General features: G+C 61.2%; 1 protein-coding gene across 7 annotated transcripts; it reads left to right on the top strand.

Moving 5' to 3' along the window:
• The first annotated feature begins 294 nt into the window (after positions 1 to 294).
• Positions 295 to 10,861, top strand: AP5Z1 (adaptor related protein complex 5 subunit zeta 1). Of its 7 annotated transcripts, none has more exons than XM_072753235.1 (18): positions 295 to 407; positions 827 to 1,390; positions 3,148 to 3,285; positions 3,542 to 3,728; positions 4,168 to 4,312; positions 4,485 to 4,597; positions 5,038 to 5,206; positions 5,569 to 5,709; positions 5,996 to 6,033; positions 6,114 to 6,276; positions 6,751 to 6,929; positions 7,452 to 7,594; positions 7,891 to 8,031; positions 8,749 to 8,860; positions 9,010 to 9,107; positions 9,596 to 9,728; positions 9,813 to 10,027; positions 10,275 to 10,861. In XM_072753235.1, the coding sequence occupies exons 2-18, from the start codon at positions 1,347 to 1,349 to the stop codon at positions 10,543 to 10,545; spliced, it is 2,430 nt and encodes an 809-aa protein (XP_072609336.1). In that variant the 5' UTR covers positions 295 to 407; positions 827 to 1,346; the 3' UTR covers positions 10,546 to 10,861. The 7 variants fall into 7 exon arrangements, with proteins under 7 accessions (XP_072609336.1, XP_072609338.1, XP_025867139.1 ...); XM_026011355.2 differs by having other exon boundaries at positions 328 to 407; positions 7,939 to 8,031; XM_072753236.1 differs by having other exon boundaries at positions 329 to 407; positions 827 to 1,175.
• Positions 10,862 to 11,177: the final 316 nt, after the last annotated feature.

Raw genomic sequence — 11,177 nt, 5'->3', positions numbered from 1 at the left:
CACGCCACAGGGCTGGGGTCCTGTTTTCAAGTCGTACCGCGCAGAGGACCTGCACACAGTAGTGCGGGTCTGCGGCCAGGAGACAACCTAGAAGCGGGGCAGTGGCCCTGGGGCTGGTGACGAACCGTCTCCTAATAGCACCCGGGGGCCCAAAGTCCACGGGGATGCCTGGGGTCCCGGGGTGCCGAGGCCCCGGGGCCCGCAGCGAAGCAGGGCGACCCGGAGCGCTGACGGCCCCGCCCCCGACAGGCTCCGCCACAGCCCATTGGCTGGCGGCCTGTCCGCCCCGCCCACGTGACGCGGCACGTGACGCGCCCCGGAAGCGGCGGGGCGGCGTCTCCGGGCGGCGGCGGCGGCGGCGGCGGCATGTTTACGGCGGCGGCCGAGGGTCTGCTGCACCAGGCCAGGTGGCCCGGGTTCCCCTTGAGGCCCCGGGCGGGCGGCGGGCGGCGGGCGGCGGGGGCCTCACGGAAGGGGGCCCGCGTGCGGCGGAGCCCCGGGGGCGGGGGGCGGGGATCGCTCTCCCGCGCGTGCGTTAGATCGGGTGGGAAGTCGCCGTCCGGCCCGGCCCGGCCCGGCCGCAGCCCGCTCTGGACTCCCACTGCCCGGTCGGCAGCCCCTGGCCTCCGCAGTAGCTCTCCAGTGAGCCATGGAGGAACAGGGCAAGATGGGGTTTCTGGCTTTCTGGGTGGTGCCATTCCCTGGGCGCTGGGGCAGAAGAGAAGTTGGGGGAATTATTCGGCCAATGAGCCACTGAGGAGAGCTGCTTGCTTTCACCCGCGGGAGAAAGCAAGGTGGAGGCTCGCCCCTCCCCCCCGTCCATCAGACAGGGTAAGACCTGGTGCCACTTGTGTAGAAGAAGAAGCAGTCAGAACCACGAGCCCGCGGCAAACTGGATCTGCTCCTGGAACAATTGATGGGGAAAGACCGGGATGGTTGTGGCTGCTGTAACTCCGTGGAGTCGAGATCTTGAATGCAGATTAGGTTCTGAAGGCTGTGAACGGGGCAGAAATCTGCAGTCAAAATGACCCTTGAAAAACCTGCTGGGAGAGCACCTCATGGATTCATAGCACCACCTGTCTCTCCTTCACCGTGGGACAGAGATCCCAGTGTTCAAGCTCCAGTGTTACAACTCAGGCTCATATGAATTTAGGGGTTGTGTTGAGTGAAAACAGGTATCTTTAAATACCGGCAGCATCTCACTCACCGCTCAACATGCTCACCCCGTGTTCTTGCCAAGAGACCCACGGAAACCGACACCCACCCAGAAGGCCACGTCACGGGGCTTACCCCTCTACAGCTCACCTTCTCTGGGCCACACGTCTGGGGAATCAAAGGCGGAATGAATGACACCTCGCCTTCTAAATTCCTGTGCCTCCCTCTGTCTCGGGTGGGCGAGTGGGCAGATTGAGGGTAGCGTATGGGGTCCCACATCCACGTAACTTGTGTAATTTCGCCCCTTTAGGGCTTGAGGGAAGCCGATCACCCTCAGTTAGGTCTTACTGGTTTTCACAGTATTCTGTCCTAACTAAGCCTGCCATTGGGGGGGGGGGGGTTACTCTAGAACAATCTGCTAATGTTCCGGAATTAGGATTTGGGAGTGAATTTTAGTGTCTGAACATTCTGGAGATGAAAGCAAGGATGGAGAAAGCCATCAGAAGCATCTTTTGTGAGCTGAAGACTAACTGAAGGAAGTGGGACTTGGAGAAGGGGTGGACAGGGGTGTGCAGCAAATCAGGGGAGGTTTCCAGAAGCCCAAGACTGCTGATCGGAGGCTCTGTGTGGGAGGTAACCTGGGAGGGAGAGGTAGGGCCGAGAGCAAGAGAAACTGGACCGGTGGTTCTGGGAAGTAAGGAGGGCCCAGGACCCTGCAAGCATTGTTAGTGTCCATAGGAGTTTGGGTCCAAAGGCGAACTATTAAAAGGTCTGAGCAGATTGGCCTTTTAGAAAGAATGCCACAATTTAGAGAATGTACTGGAAGGGATTCACTGGGATGGGAGGTACCACCATTCTAGGAAAGAGTCTTTCGTGTTATTTTGAGGCAGCCTGGTGGTCCCCCGCTCAGTGTCAGCAGCCCGGTGAGGAACAGACCCGACCAGGCCTCCTGTCTTCGTGTCCTCATCCCATTGTGTCTATTGCGTTTGTAAGTCACCAGGTCCAACTGTGGCTGTGTCAAGTACCAGGAAAATGAAAACGGGATAGGAGGTGGGAAGGACACCAGAAGTAGTGGGGGATTCATTGAGGTTTATCTGCCAGCCTTCAAGTGAGAACAAGAAATGGAAGAAGCAGCCCCAGGTGCTGGTCAGGCCGAGGCTGGAGCTCCCTGTCTGTCTGGGTTCAAAATTCTGGGTTCCTGAGCTCGAGTGTCTGATTGGTCCAGTCTGGGTTTAGTGGATCTCAGCCGTGGCTAGAGGGGTGAGGGGACCCTCCGAGAGCCCCCCCTAGAAGTCCCTAATACCGTGTCTCCTGGGCTGATTGTCTCGTCTTGCCTTTTGGCTGGGACAGAAGCCTAAAAACCCAGGTTTCCATTTTGAGACTGTGGGATATCTTACCTGTTGATGCTCAATAGATGCATTTTAACTAAACGGTAAATGTTACGATAAGTAATTATGTTACTTATTGTTTGGTATAAATACTTATATTGGGTATAAATATTTACAAATATAAGGGCAAAAAATATTTGCCTTTTAATAAAGCCGATTTCACTCTTGTTCCCAGAAGCAAAAGGCTCATGGAAGGAATCTTTTGAAAAGCAACTTATTTAGGACTAAAATGCCCTTTATTCTGACTCTTAAAATCAATCAGTTTTAGTTCTTCCACTCTGGCAACAACAAAAATCTGCAGGTGTGGTGTCTCTGTACCAGGGTCCCCTATAACTGTTGGAGTGGGGGTCTCCCGCCTGGCAGCGGGGACAGTGACCGGGCGATGGCCGGGTGCCATTGGTGAAGTAACCAGCCAGCGACTGTCCCCGAGAGGAGCTGTGGGGGCTGGACTCACTTTCCCACAGGACACCCGGGCTTCTGTGCTCCGTGGCGTGGGGGTTTTCTGCAGTCCCAGAGCCACTGTGTCATAGCTCAGGGCCGCACTTCTGGTTCCCCTGACTGGGTGCCCCCACACCAGGTTGCCAATGCCCCGCTCTTTGTCTAGACGGATCCAGGATGAGGAGCTGCAGAAATTTTGTTCCCGGGTCGTTAAGCTGCTGCAGAAGGAGGAACTGGGTCCCGACGCTGTAGATGCCTTGCAGAGGCTCTTCCTCATCGTCTCAGCCACGAAATACAAGAGGAAGTAAGTGTGATGATCTTGGGGGATGCAGGCCCCGGCCAGGCTCCCAGCACGTGAGGCTGCGGTGGGTGCCTGTCCGCACCTGGCAGGTTAGCACACACGTGTGTCGGGCCCTGGCATCTTCTGTCCTCGAAAAGCCGCACCAATGGCCCTCAGATACAGAAAGCTCTTCCTGCCTGCCAGGGGGCCCCCGGGGGCTTCTGGGGGTGGGTGCTCCTTCAGTGATGTGCCACCCACCCACACAGCCTTGTCCTCCCAGGCTGGAGAAGACCTGCGTGGACCTGCTACAGACCACACTCTGCGCGCCCAAGTGCCCCGAGCAGCTCCAGCTTCTCTGCACTGCCATCCTGAGAGAGAGGTCACCCTCTGATGACCTGAACCTGTCCTGTGACCACGTCCAGAACAGCCGGCAGCTGAGCCTGGTGGCCTCTGTGCTCTTGGCCCAGGTGAGGTGACGATCCATCTCTGCTCAGATGGGCCGTCCTGTTCTTGGTGGCTCTGGGGTGCCAGTGCACGGTCCCTGTGCAGACACGGACCTGCCACATGGGCAGGCTTGGCTTGACCTCGCCTCCCCTTCCATTCCACTGTGTTTGTGGGTGCTGCTGGCGTGCCAGTACACCCTGCACCCGGATGCTTCTGGAAGGAGAAGTACCAGCCTCCCTGACCCCTCCTGGTCTGCCCCCATTGTTCCCGGGGAGGTGGCCAGGCTCTGTGAAGGCTAATTCTGGGGACACTCCTGGACATAAGAGGTAGCATCATGGAAACAGTGATGCTTGTAGAGACGCAGCCTACAGCCCCATCCCAGATGTGTTCAGACGAGATGACCTGTCGTTCACCCACTCAGGCAGGTCACCACTTCATGATCCCCCTGTGTTGCACTTGAAGGGTGACAAAAAGGAAGAGGTCAGAAGCGTGGGCCAGCGCGCCTTCAGAGTCCTTGAGAGCCGGCAGCCCGAGGGGCCCAGTCTGAGGCACCTGCTCCCGGTTGTGTCCAAGGTCACCCACCTGGCCCCACACACCCTCCATGAAGGTAGTCGCCTGTTTTTCCCTAGAGGAGGGATGGTGGAGAGATGGTGGGGGAGGCCTGAGGACCCAGCACTGTCTAGTGCTCATTGTCTAGAAGGACCTGCTCATGCCCCTGTGGCGCAAGTCTGCGGGGTTGACTGTTTCCCACATGTGGCCCTGCCTCTCTCCATCCGTAGACCAGACCAACCTGCTCAGCAAGAGGCTGGTGGACTGGCTTCGCTATGCGAGCGTCCAGCAAGGAGTCCCACACACTTCCGGAGGCTTCTTCTCTGCACCCAGAGCCCGGCAGGTGAGCCTGGAGACTCAGAACTTCCATGTCCTGGGGCTTCCCTCGCTGTCCTGGCCAGCATTGCCCCAGGGTCCCTTCAGCTCCTCCTGTCCTTCCACCTGCCCTGGTTCCAGAATGATCCCTCCCCACTTGTGTGGGTAGGCTCTGGGTCCCCAGGGTTGAGCCCCCAGCCTGTGATGTGTGCCAATCCCACTGGCAAGGGTCACTTACCTGATAGAGGACCGTGTCAGCTCAGGTGCCAGCATTTATATGTCTCATGGGGGCCCCCTAGTCCACAAGAGTGTGAGGGCAGAGCCAGGCATGCAGCCTCCCCTCTGCCCTCCCTGGTACCTGTGAGCCTGTTGGCGCCCCCTGGCCTTGGACCCCAGCACCTCCCTGGCCCCCAGCACCTCCCAGCCCAGGTCCCCCATGGCCCTTCCTTCCTTCCTTACCTCCTGCAGCCAGGCCCTGTCACCGAGGTAGATGGAGCGGTGGCCACAGATTTCTTCACCGTGCTGTCCACGGGCCAGCACTTCACAGAGGACCAGTGGCTGAACGTGCAGGCCTTCTCCATGCTCCGGGCATGGCTGCTACACAGCAGCCCCCGGGGCCCCAGCAGCCCCGACACAGGTGGGACGCGGGGGAGGGGAGCAGGAGGGAGGCAGGACCAGGTGTGCCCTGGGGGAATGCTGGCAGCCCTGGCCGAGCCTCATTGGCACTGGGAGGCCCTTCCCTATCATGCAGGAGAAGCCGGGTGATCACTGAGGGCAGACATCAACAAGGGTGTCAGAGAGCTTCACCAGAGCCCTTCTCTGCAGCAGTGTAGACAAGTGGACTTTCCGGGGGAGGTGGGATGCCTGTCCATGGGGCGTCTGGTGAGGGTGACGGTTTGGGCCGGCGGGGTAAGGCCTGGGTGGCCTGCCGCAGGGGCTCCCTTCACGCCCCTGGATGGGCCAGGCCGAGTGTCCTCCGAGTGCCCCCCTCTCTTCCAGACGACAAGTCGGAGCTGGAGGGCTCCACCCTGTCTGTGCTGTCGGCCACCTCCACCGCCAGCCACCTGCTGCCGCCCCAGGAGCGGCTGAGGGAGAAGGCCTTCGAGTACTGCCAGCGCCTCATCGAGCAGAGCACGCGGCGTGAGTCCTGCTGTCAGGCTCCACCCCGAGGGCGCCAGAGCCTGGCCAGCCTCTTTGTCCCAGGGGGGCCTTTGGCTTCCAGGCCTAAGCCCCAGGGATCTGGGCAGCGGACAGGACCTGTCCCTAGCCCACCAGCATCTGGCCCAGCCTCCTGACCCCTGGGGTGGGGGCATCCTCTGCTGGTCTGCTCCCTGCCACCGTGTCCTCCTGGAGCTTCCAGAACAGGGTGTGTCGTGCTCACTGTTTGATGGTGACCAGAGACCAGGTGACTTTCTTCCTCCCCCAGGAGCCCTGCGGAAGGGGGACTCAGACCTGCAGAAAGCCGTAGGTGCCGGGCGGGCCGGGCGGGGCGGGCCTCACCCCCGTGGCTCTGTCCGAGCCCAGCCTCTGTGCCCGCCCCACAGTGCCTGGTAGAGGCTGTGCTGCTGCTGGACGTGCTCTGTCGGCAGGACCCGTCCTTCCTGTACCGCACACTGTCCTGCCTGAAGGCCCTGCACGCGCGGCTCTGCGGGGACCCGGCCCGGGTGCGGGCGCTGCTGCCCATCGCGCAGTTCTTCCTGAACCATGGTGAGCCCCTGTCTCACGCGCCGTCTCTCGGGGTCCAGACACTGTTCTTGTTCGAGGTGAAGCACAGCCTCTCTGTTCCTGTTTGTTGCTCCTCTTCCTTTGTTCGTGGAGCCACGTCGTTTTAACGGACTGTTAGCACCAAACAGGGTGGTGTTTAAATGGGTCATGTAGTGGATTGAACTGTGGCAGCTTCACACTGATCTTAGAACTCTTTGCCACGAGAGTGCACGCGAGTTTTGTGGAAGGTGCCATGAATCCAGCACGTTCCAAAGAAGGTTCCACACTGTGTGACTCAGGATTGGTTTGTCGCCAGAGACTCCCAGGGAGAGCAGGCTGTGGCGTGGCCAGTTTTCCCTGTGGAGGAAGGACACCTGGGGCGTCTGGTGTCCAGGACTCCGAGGGCCCCTAGCCAGCCGTCCTCACAAGGAGGCGGGGACATTCTGCTGGCGTCCTGACACCGCCGCTGCCTTTCAGGGGAGGCGGCCGCCGTGGACTCAGAAGCCATCCTCCAGCACCTGTTCACCAGGATCCCCTGCGAGCTCTTCCACAGCCCCATGCTGGCTTTCGAGTTTGTCTGCTTCTGCAGGGACAGCCTTCCCGTGTTTGGCAGGAACCTTGACATTCTCAGACGGAGCTTCCCCAACCTCTTCAAGGCATGCTCCGGTGTGCTCAGGCCAGAGTGGGTGGCCCAGCGGGGTGGGGATGCAGCACCCCTTTCCCTGCTCTTCCCTCCTGGGAGGTGGCCTGGGCTGCAGGCAGAGGGCCCAGGGACCACCAGGGAGTGGGGGTGGGGGGTGGGAGGGTGCTTCTGTGCATCACACCCTGGGGAGCTCCCTGCTGGGCCCAACTGCAGTTTATTCTAGAACTTGCCCTGTAGGCTCCTCTCATCCAAGAGCTTTGCCTGCTGGGCTCAGCCCTCCGTGCTGCTGACTTTTGATGTGTGTCTGTGACTGGCTATAGTCACTGCGTGGGCTTTGCTAATTCAGCTGGAGCCTCAGTCCTTTTGTTAGAGAAAAAACAGTGATGAATGCAAATCATCATTGCTATGAAGCGAACACAGGGGCAGGGGGTTTTACAGATTACAGTGGCCCAGGGGCCGTGGGTGGGACCAAGGGGCTCTCCCCTGCCCCATGGGGGCCCTCCCGGCTCCCACCGAGCATAGCTCGTCCCCGCAGCTCCTGGCCTGGAACAGCCCAGCCCTCACCTCGGAGTTCGTGGCACTCTTGCCATCACTGGTGGACTCGGCCACGGCCGTGGAAATGCTCCACACGCTGCTGGACCTGCCTTGTCTCACTGCGGCCTTGGACCTGCAGCTCAGGTGAGCCCTGGCGGTGACAACTGTCCTGGGTCCCCTCCCCATCCCCTGCTGTTCGTGAGCTGCCCCAACGAGAGCACCCATCCCCTGGGCCTTGGAGCCTCTGGCGGGTCTCACACAGCGGTAGAACCCCACCCTGCAGGTACTGGGTCCCAGGCCCCTTCCGGTCCGTCCCTCTGAGGCTCACCGCTGGCTCAGGGTGCTGTGATGGCACAGTGACGACTGCTCTGTCTCTCCTGAGGGCTGGAGTCAAGTCTCTCCACCCCGGAGCCTGGCCTTAGGCATCTGCTTGCTCGCAGGCTGTCACCAGCTACAGCCGAAAGACCGCTGTGGGATGTCTCCCTCAGGAACCCTAGCTGCCTGGAGGCCTCCCGGGACCCACAGTTCCAGGGTCTCCTCCAGCACCTGCTGCGTGCCACGGCCAGTGGAACCACGGAGAGGTAGGGGCCGCTTGGGCCGGGGGGGCCCTGGTTGGAGGGGGGGTGCCTGCAGCTGAGCATCCCCATCCCCCTGGGCCCAGGTAGGACAGGATAACACCCTGAAGCCTTGGGACAGGGCTATATGTGTGGCCAGAGGCCATTCCCAGTGTGGGTGAGACTGGTCTGGGGACATCTGCCCCCCGGCCGTGTGCCTTCTGGCCCAAAGGGGCCTCTGTGGTCACCCCCCACCCTTGGCAGGCACCACCCATGCTGTGGGTGCTCGCTGGACGCGGGCTTCCCACTCAGTTCTTTACCAGCTCCCTGATGTGGTCCACACAACCCTGCAAGATAGGCACTGTGGTGACTCCATCCTGCAGCTAGAGAAACCAAGGGGTAGCACTCCCCAGGAGTGGGAGGGCCAGGACTGGAACAAGGCATCCCGACTGCAGACCCCGTGTGAGCCGTCCCCATGTCCCGTGGGAGCAGTACTGCCCTGAGTGGCCAGTGGCTGATGTTGGGAGCAAGGCTCTAACAGGAGGCAGCAGGCATGGTGACAGGGTGGCCTTGTCCCAGGAGGGCAGTGCAGGCGGGTTCAGAACTGGGTCCATGCCACGGCACCATGACCCCGTCCTTTCTCCCCTCAGGCACCAGCCAACTGTGGATGCGTGGAGAGCGCACCCATGGGCCCCGGGGAGCAGGTGGGCAGGTACTCAGGGGGATGTGCCGTGTGCCCCGCAGGTTGGCGCCACTCCACCAGCTGCTGCAGCCCCTGGCCAGCCTCACCCGGGTGGTGCAGTGCGCTGAGGCCGTGCCCACCCTGCTCCAGGCCTTCTTCTCAGCTGTGACCCAGGTGAGCCCACTTCCGGGATCCTCCAGTCCCACACCAAGGGGCTGGCCATGAACCTTTGCAGAGTCTGTGTCCTTGATCGAAGAGCCCCCTGCCGATCAGCGAGAGGAACCGGGAAGGGGCCTGAGTATATATCTCCCTCTTCACCCCAGTTTGCTGATGGGGCCTTGAGCAACCAGCTGGCACTGCTGCTCCTGGAGAGAAGTGACTCCCTTTACCAGGTCCCCCAGTACGAGGCCCATGTGCACAGGTGGGTGCATCACCGCCTCCCTGACCCTGCTGCCCCCACCCCGGCCTCCCGCTCAGCCTACTGCAGCTTTGAGTCCCCACGTCCCCTAGGCTACACCCCCTTCCAGCTCTCTGTGGCACATCTCCTGTCCTCCAGCATCACCCCCGGGCCAAGCTGCTGCTCATGTTCCTCTGTCCCCAGTCCAGATGGGCCCCGTGTGCATCCCTCCTGCCCCAGCTCTGTAACCTCCAGTATGGCCCAAGTCCCTCTCTGAGGAGCCTTCCAGACCATCCATCCTCCTTCCAGAAGGCCCGATCCACACAGGCCTGTGCCCACGCCACTCGCCAGCCCCAGTGTCCTCCCCAGTGGGCTGTGGGTTCCTTCAGAGGACAGACCATTTCCACCTGGTGCTCAGAGGCTCCCCCCACCCCCACCTGATTCTGGTTCTGGATCGGGGGCTACGGTCTGGAGCCTGGGGGTGGCCGCCCACCAATGTCCTCCCCGGGTAGGGTGCTGAGCTCACAGTTCCTGGTCCTGTGTGCGCGGCACCCATCACTGGTGGTCGAGCTGGCTAAGGAGCTGCTGGAGTTCGTGGGGAGTGTGAGCAGCGTCCACAGCAGAGAGGCCATGCTCACGGCTGTGGTAAGGCCGTCCCGCCCCACCCTGCCTCTTCCCCTTCCCAAGCCAGGGTGCCTGCAGAAGGGCTGAGGCTCTGTCCCCACCCAGGTGTGGGCTGTCGGCGAGTACCTGTCCGTGTCCTGGGACCGTCGGTGTACCGTGGAGCAGATCAACCGATTCTTTGAGGTCCTTGAGGCCCTGCTCTTCGAAGTCACCCAGTCCCGCCCATCTGCCACCCTTCCCAAGTGCCCCCCACGGGTCATCACGGTGCTCATGACCACACTGACCAAGCTGGCCTCCCGGAGCCAAGACCTGATTCCCAGGTACAGGATGGGGCAGACGGGGGAGACCTGCATGCCACCCCTTGGGGAAGGGGAGATGGCTTTCGGATATCTCCCAGGCCCCCAGGGTCTGCCCATGACTGGCAGCACGAGGGTGACGTGGACACAGGTGGTGTGGGCAGCATCCTCGTTGCCTCACTTCTCCCAGCCGAAGCCCCATGGCCTGGAGGCCACGGCTGTCCCACGAGGGGTGCATCCACAGCTCACCAACTGGGATCCTTATCCTCAGGGTCTCTCTGTTCCTGTCAAAGATGAGGAGCCTGGCCCAGAACCCAGCCCCGAGCTCCGACCGCTGTGGGGAGGACGCGGGGGCTGTCTGCACACGGGCCGCCGAGCTGCTCACCCTGCTGAAAATGCCCAGCGTGGCCCAGTTCGTGCTCACGCCCAGTGCTGAGGTGTCAGAGCCTCGCTACCATCGTGACACCAACACGGCTCTGCCCTTGGCCCTGCGCACTGTCAGTCGCCTGGTGGAGAAGGAGGCAGGCCTCCTGCTGGGGTGAAGGGATGAAGACCCAGTGGAGGCTGGCTGGGCTGCAGATAAGAGCCCCGTATTAGGGCCAGACTGCGGCTTCCAGAACCAGAGGGCCCGTCAGGAGGGGTGTGAGACCCGGGGAGGAGCTTGGGGTGGGTCTCAGGGCTGTCCCATGCACACCTTCCTCTGGTTGTGTTTCTCGTGCACTGAGCTGTGCTGAAACAGGTCTGACTCAAGCCCTCACTCCTTTTGGGGCTAGATGGGGGCTGCTTGGTCTGTTTCTGGCTGCTCCTTGTTTGGGGGCAAGAAGAGATCCAGCTACAATAAAGGTCTTTTAGAAAGTCCCTGTATGCACAAAGCAGGGGAGAGGGCCCCATACAGGGGAGTGCACTGGGCTGGGAGGCCTGGCCCAGGGCAGGTGGGGACCCCCCCCAGCTGGGGCAGGCACCTGGGGCTGTTCCTTCCCACCTAGTCCCCACAGCAGCCCAGATGCTACAAAAGCAACAACAGGACTATGGACAGTCAGGAAGCATGTGACCTTCCCAGAAGTGCAGCCACCACTGGAAGGGCCTTTGCTCAGTATCCTTTCTTAGCCTGTCTTCTGGTACTACTGAATGATTAGAGAAACTGCGGCTGGGGCTCTGGGGCTCTTTGGCCTGC

Source organism: Vulpes vulpes, chromosome 3 (assembly GCF_048418805.1).
Source record: "Vulpes vulpes isolate BD-2025 chromosome 3, VulVul3, whole genome shotgun sequence".
Lineage (NCBI taxonomy): Eukaryota > Metazoa > Chordata > Mammalia > Carnivora > Canidae > Vulpes > Vulpes vulpes.
The sequence above is the reverse complement of the archived record's forward strand: the minus strand, read 5'-3'. Positions and strand labels throughout refer to the sequence as shown.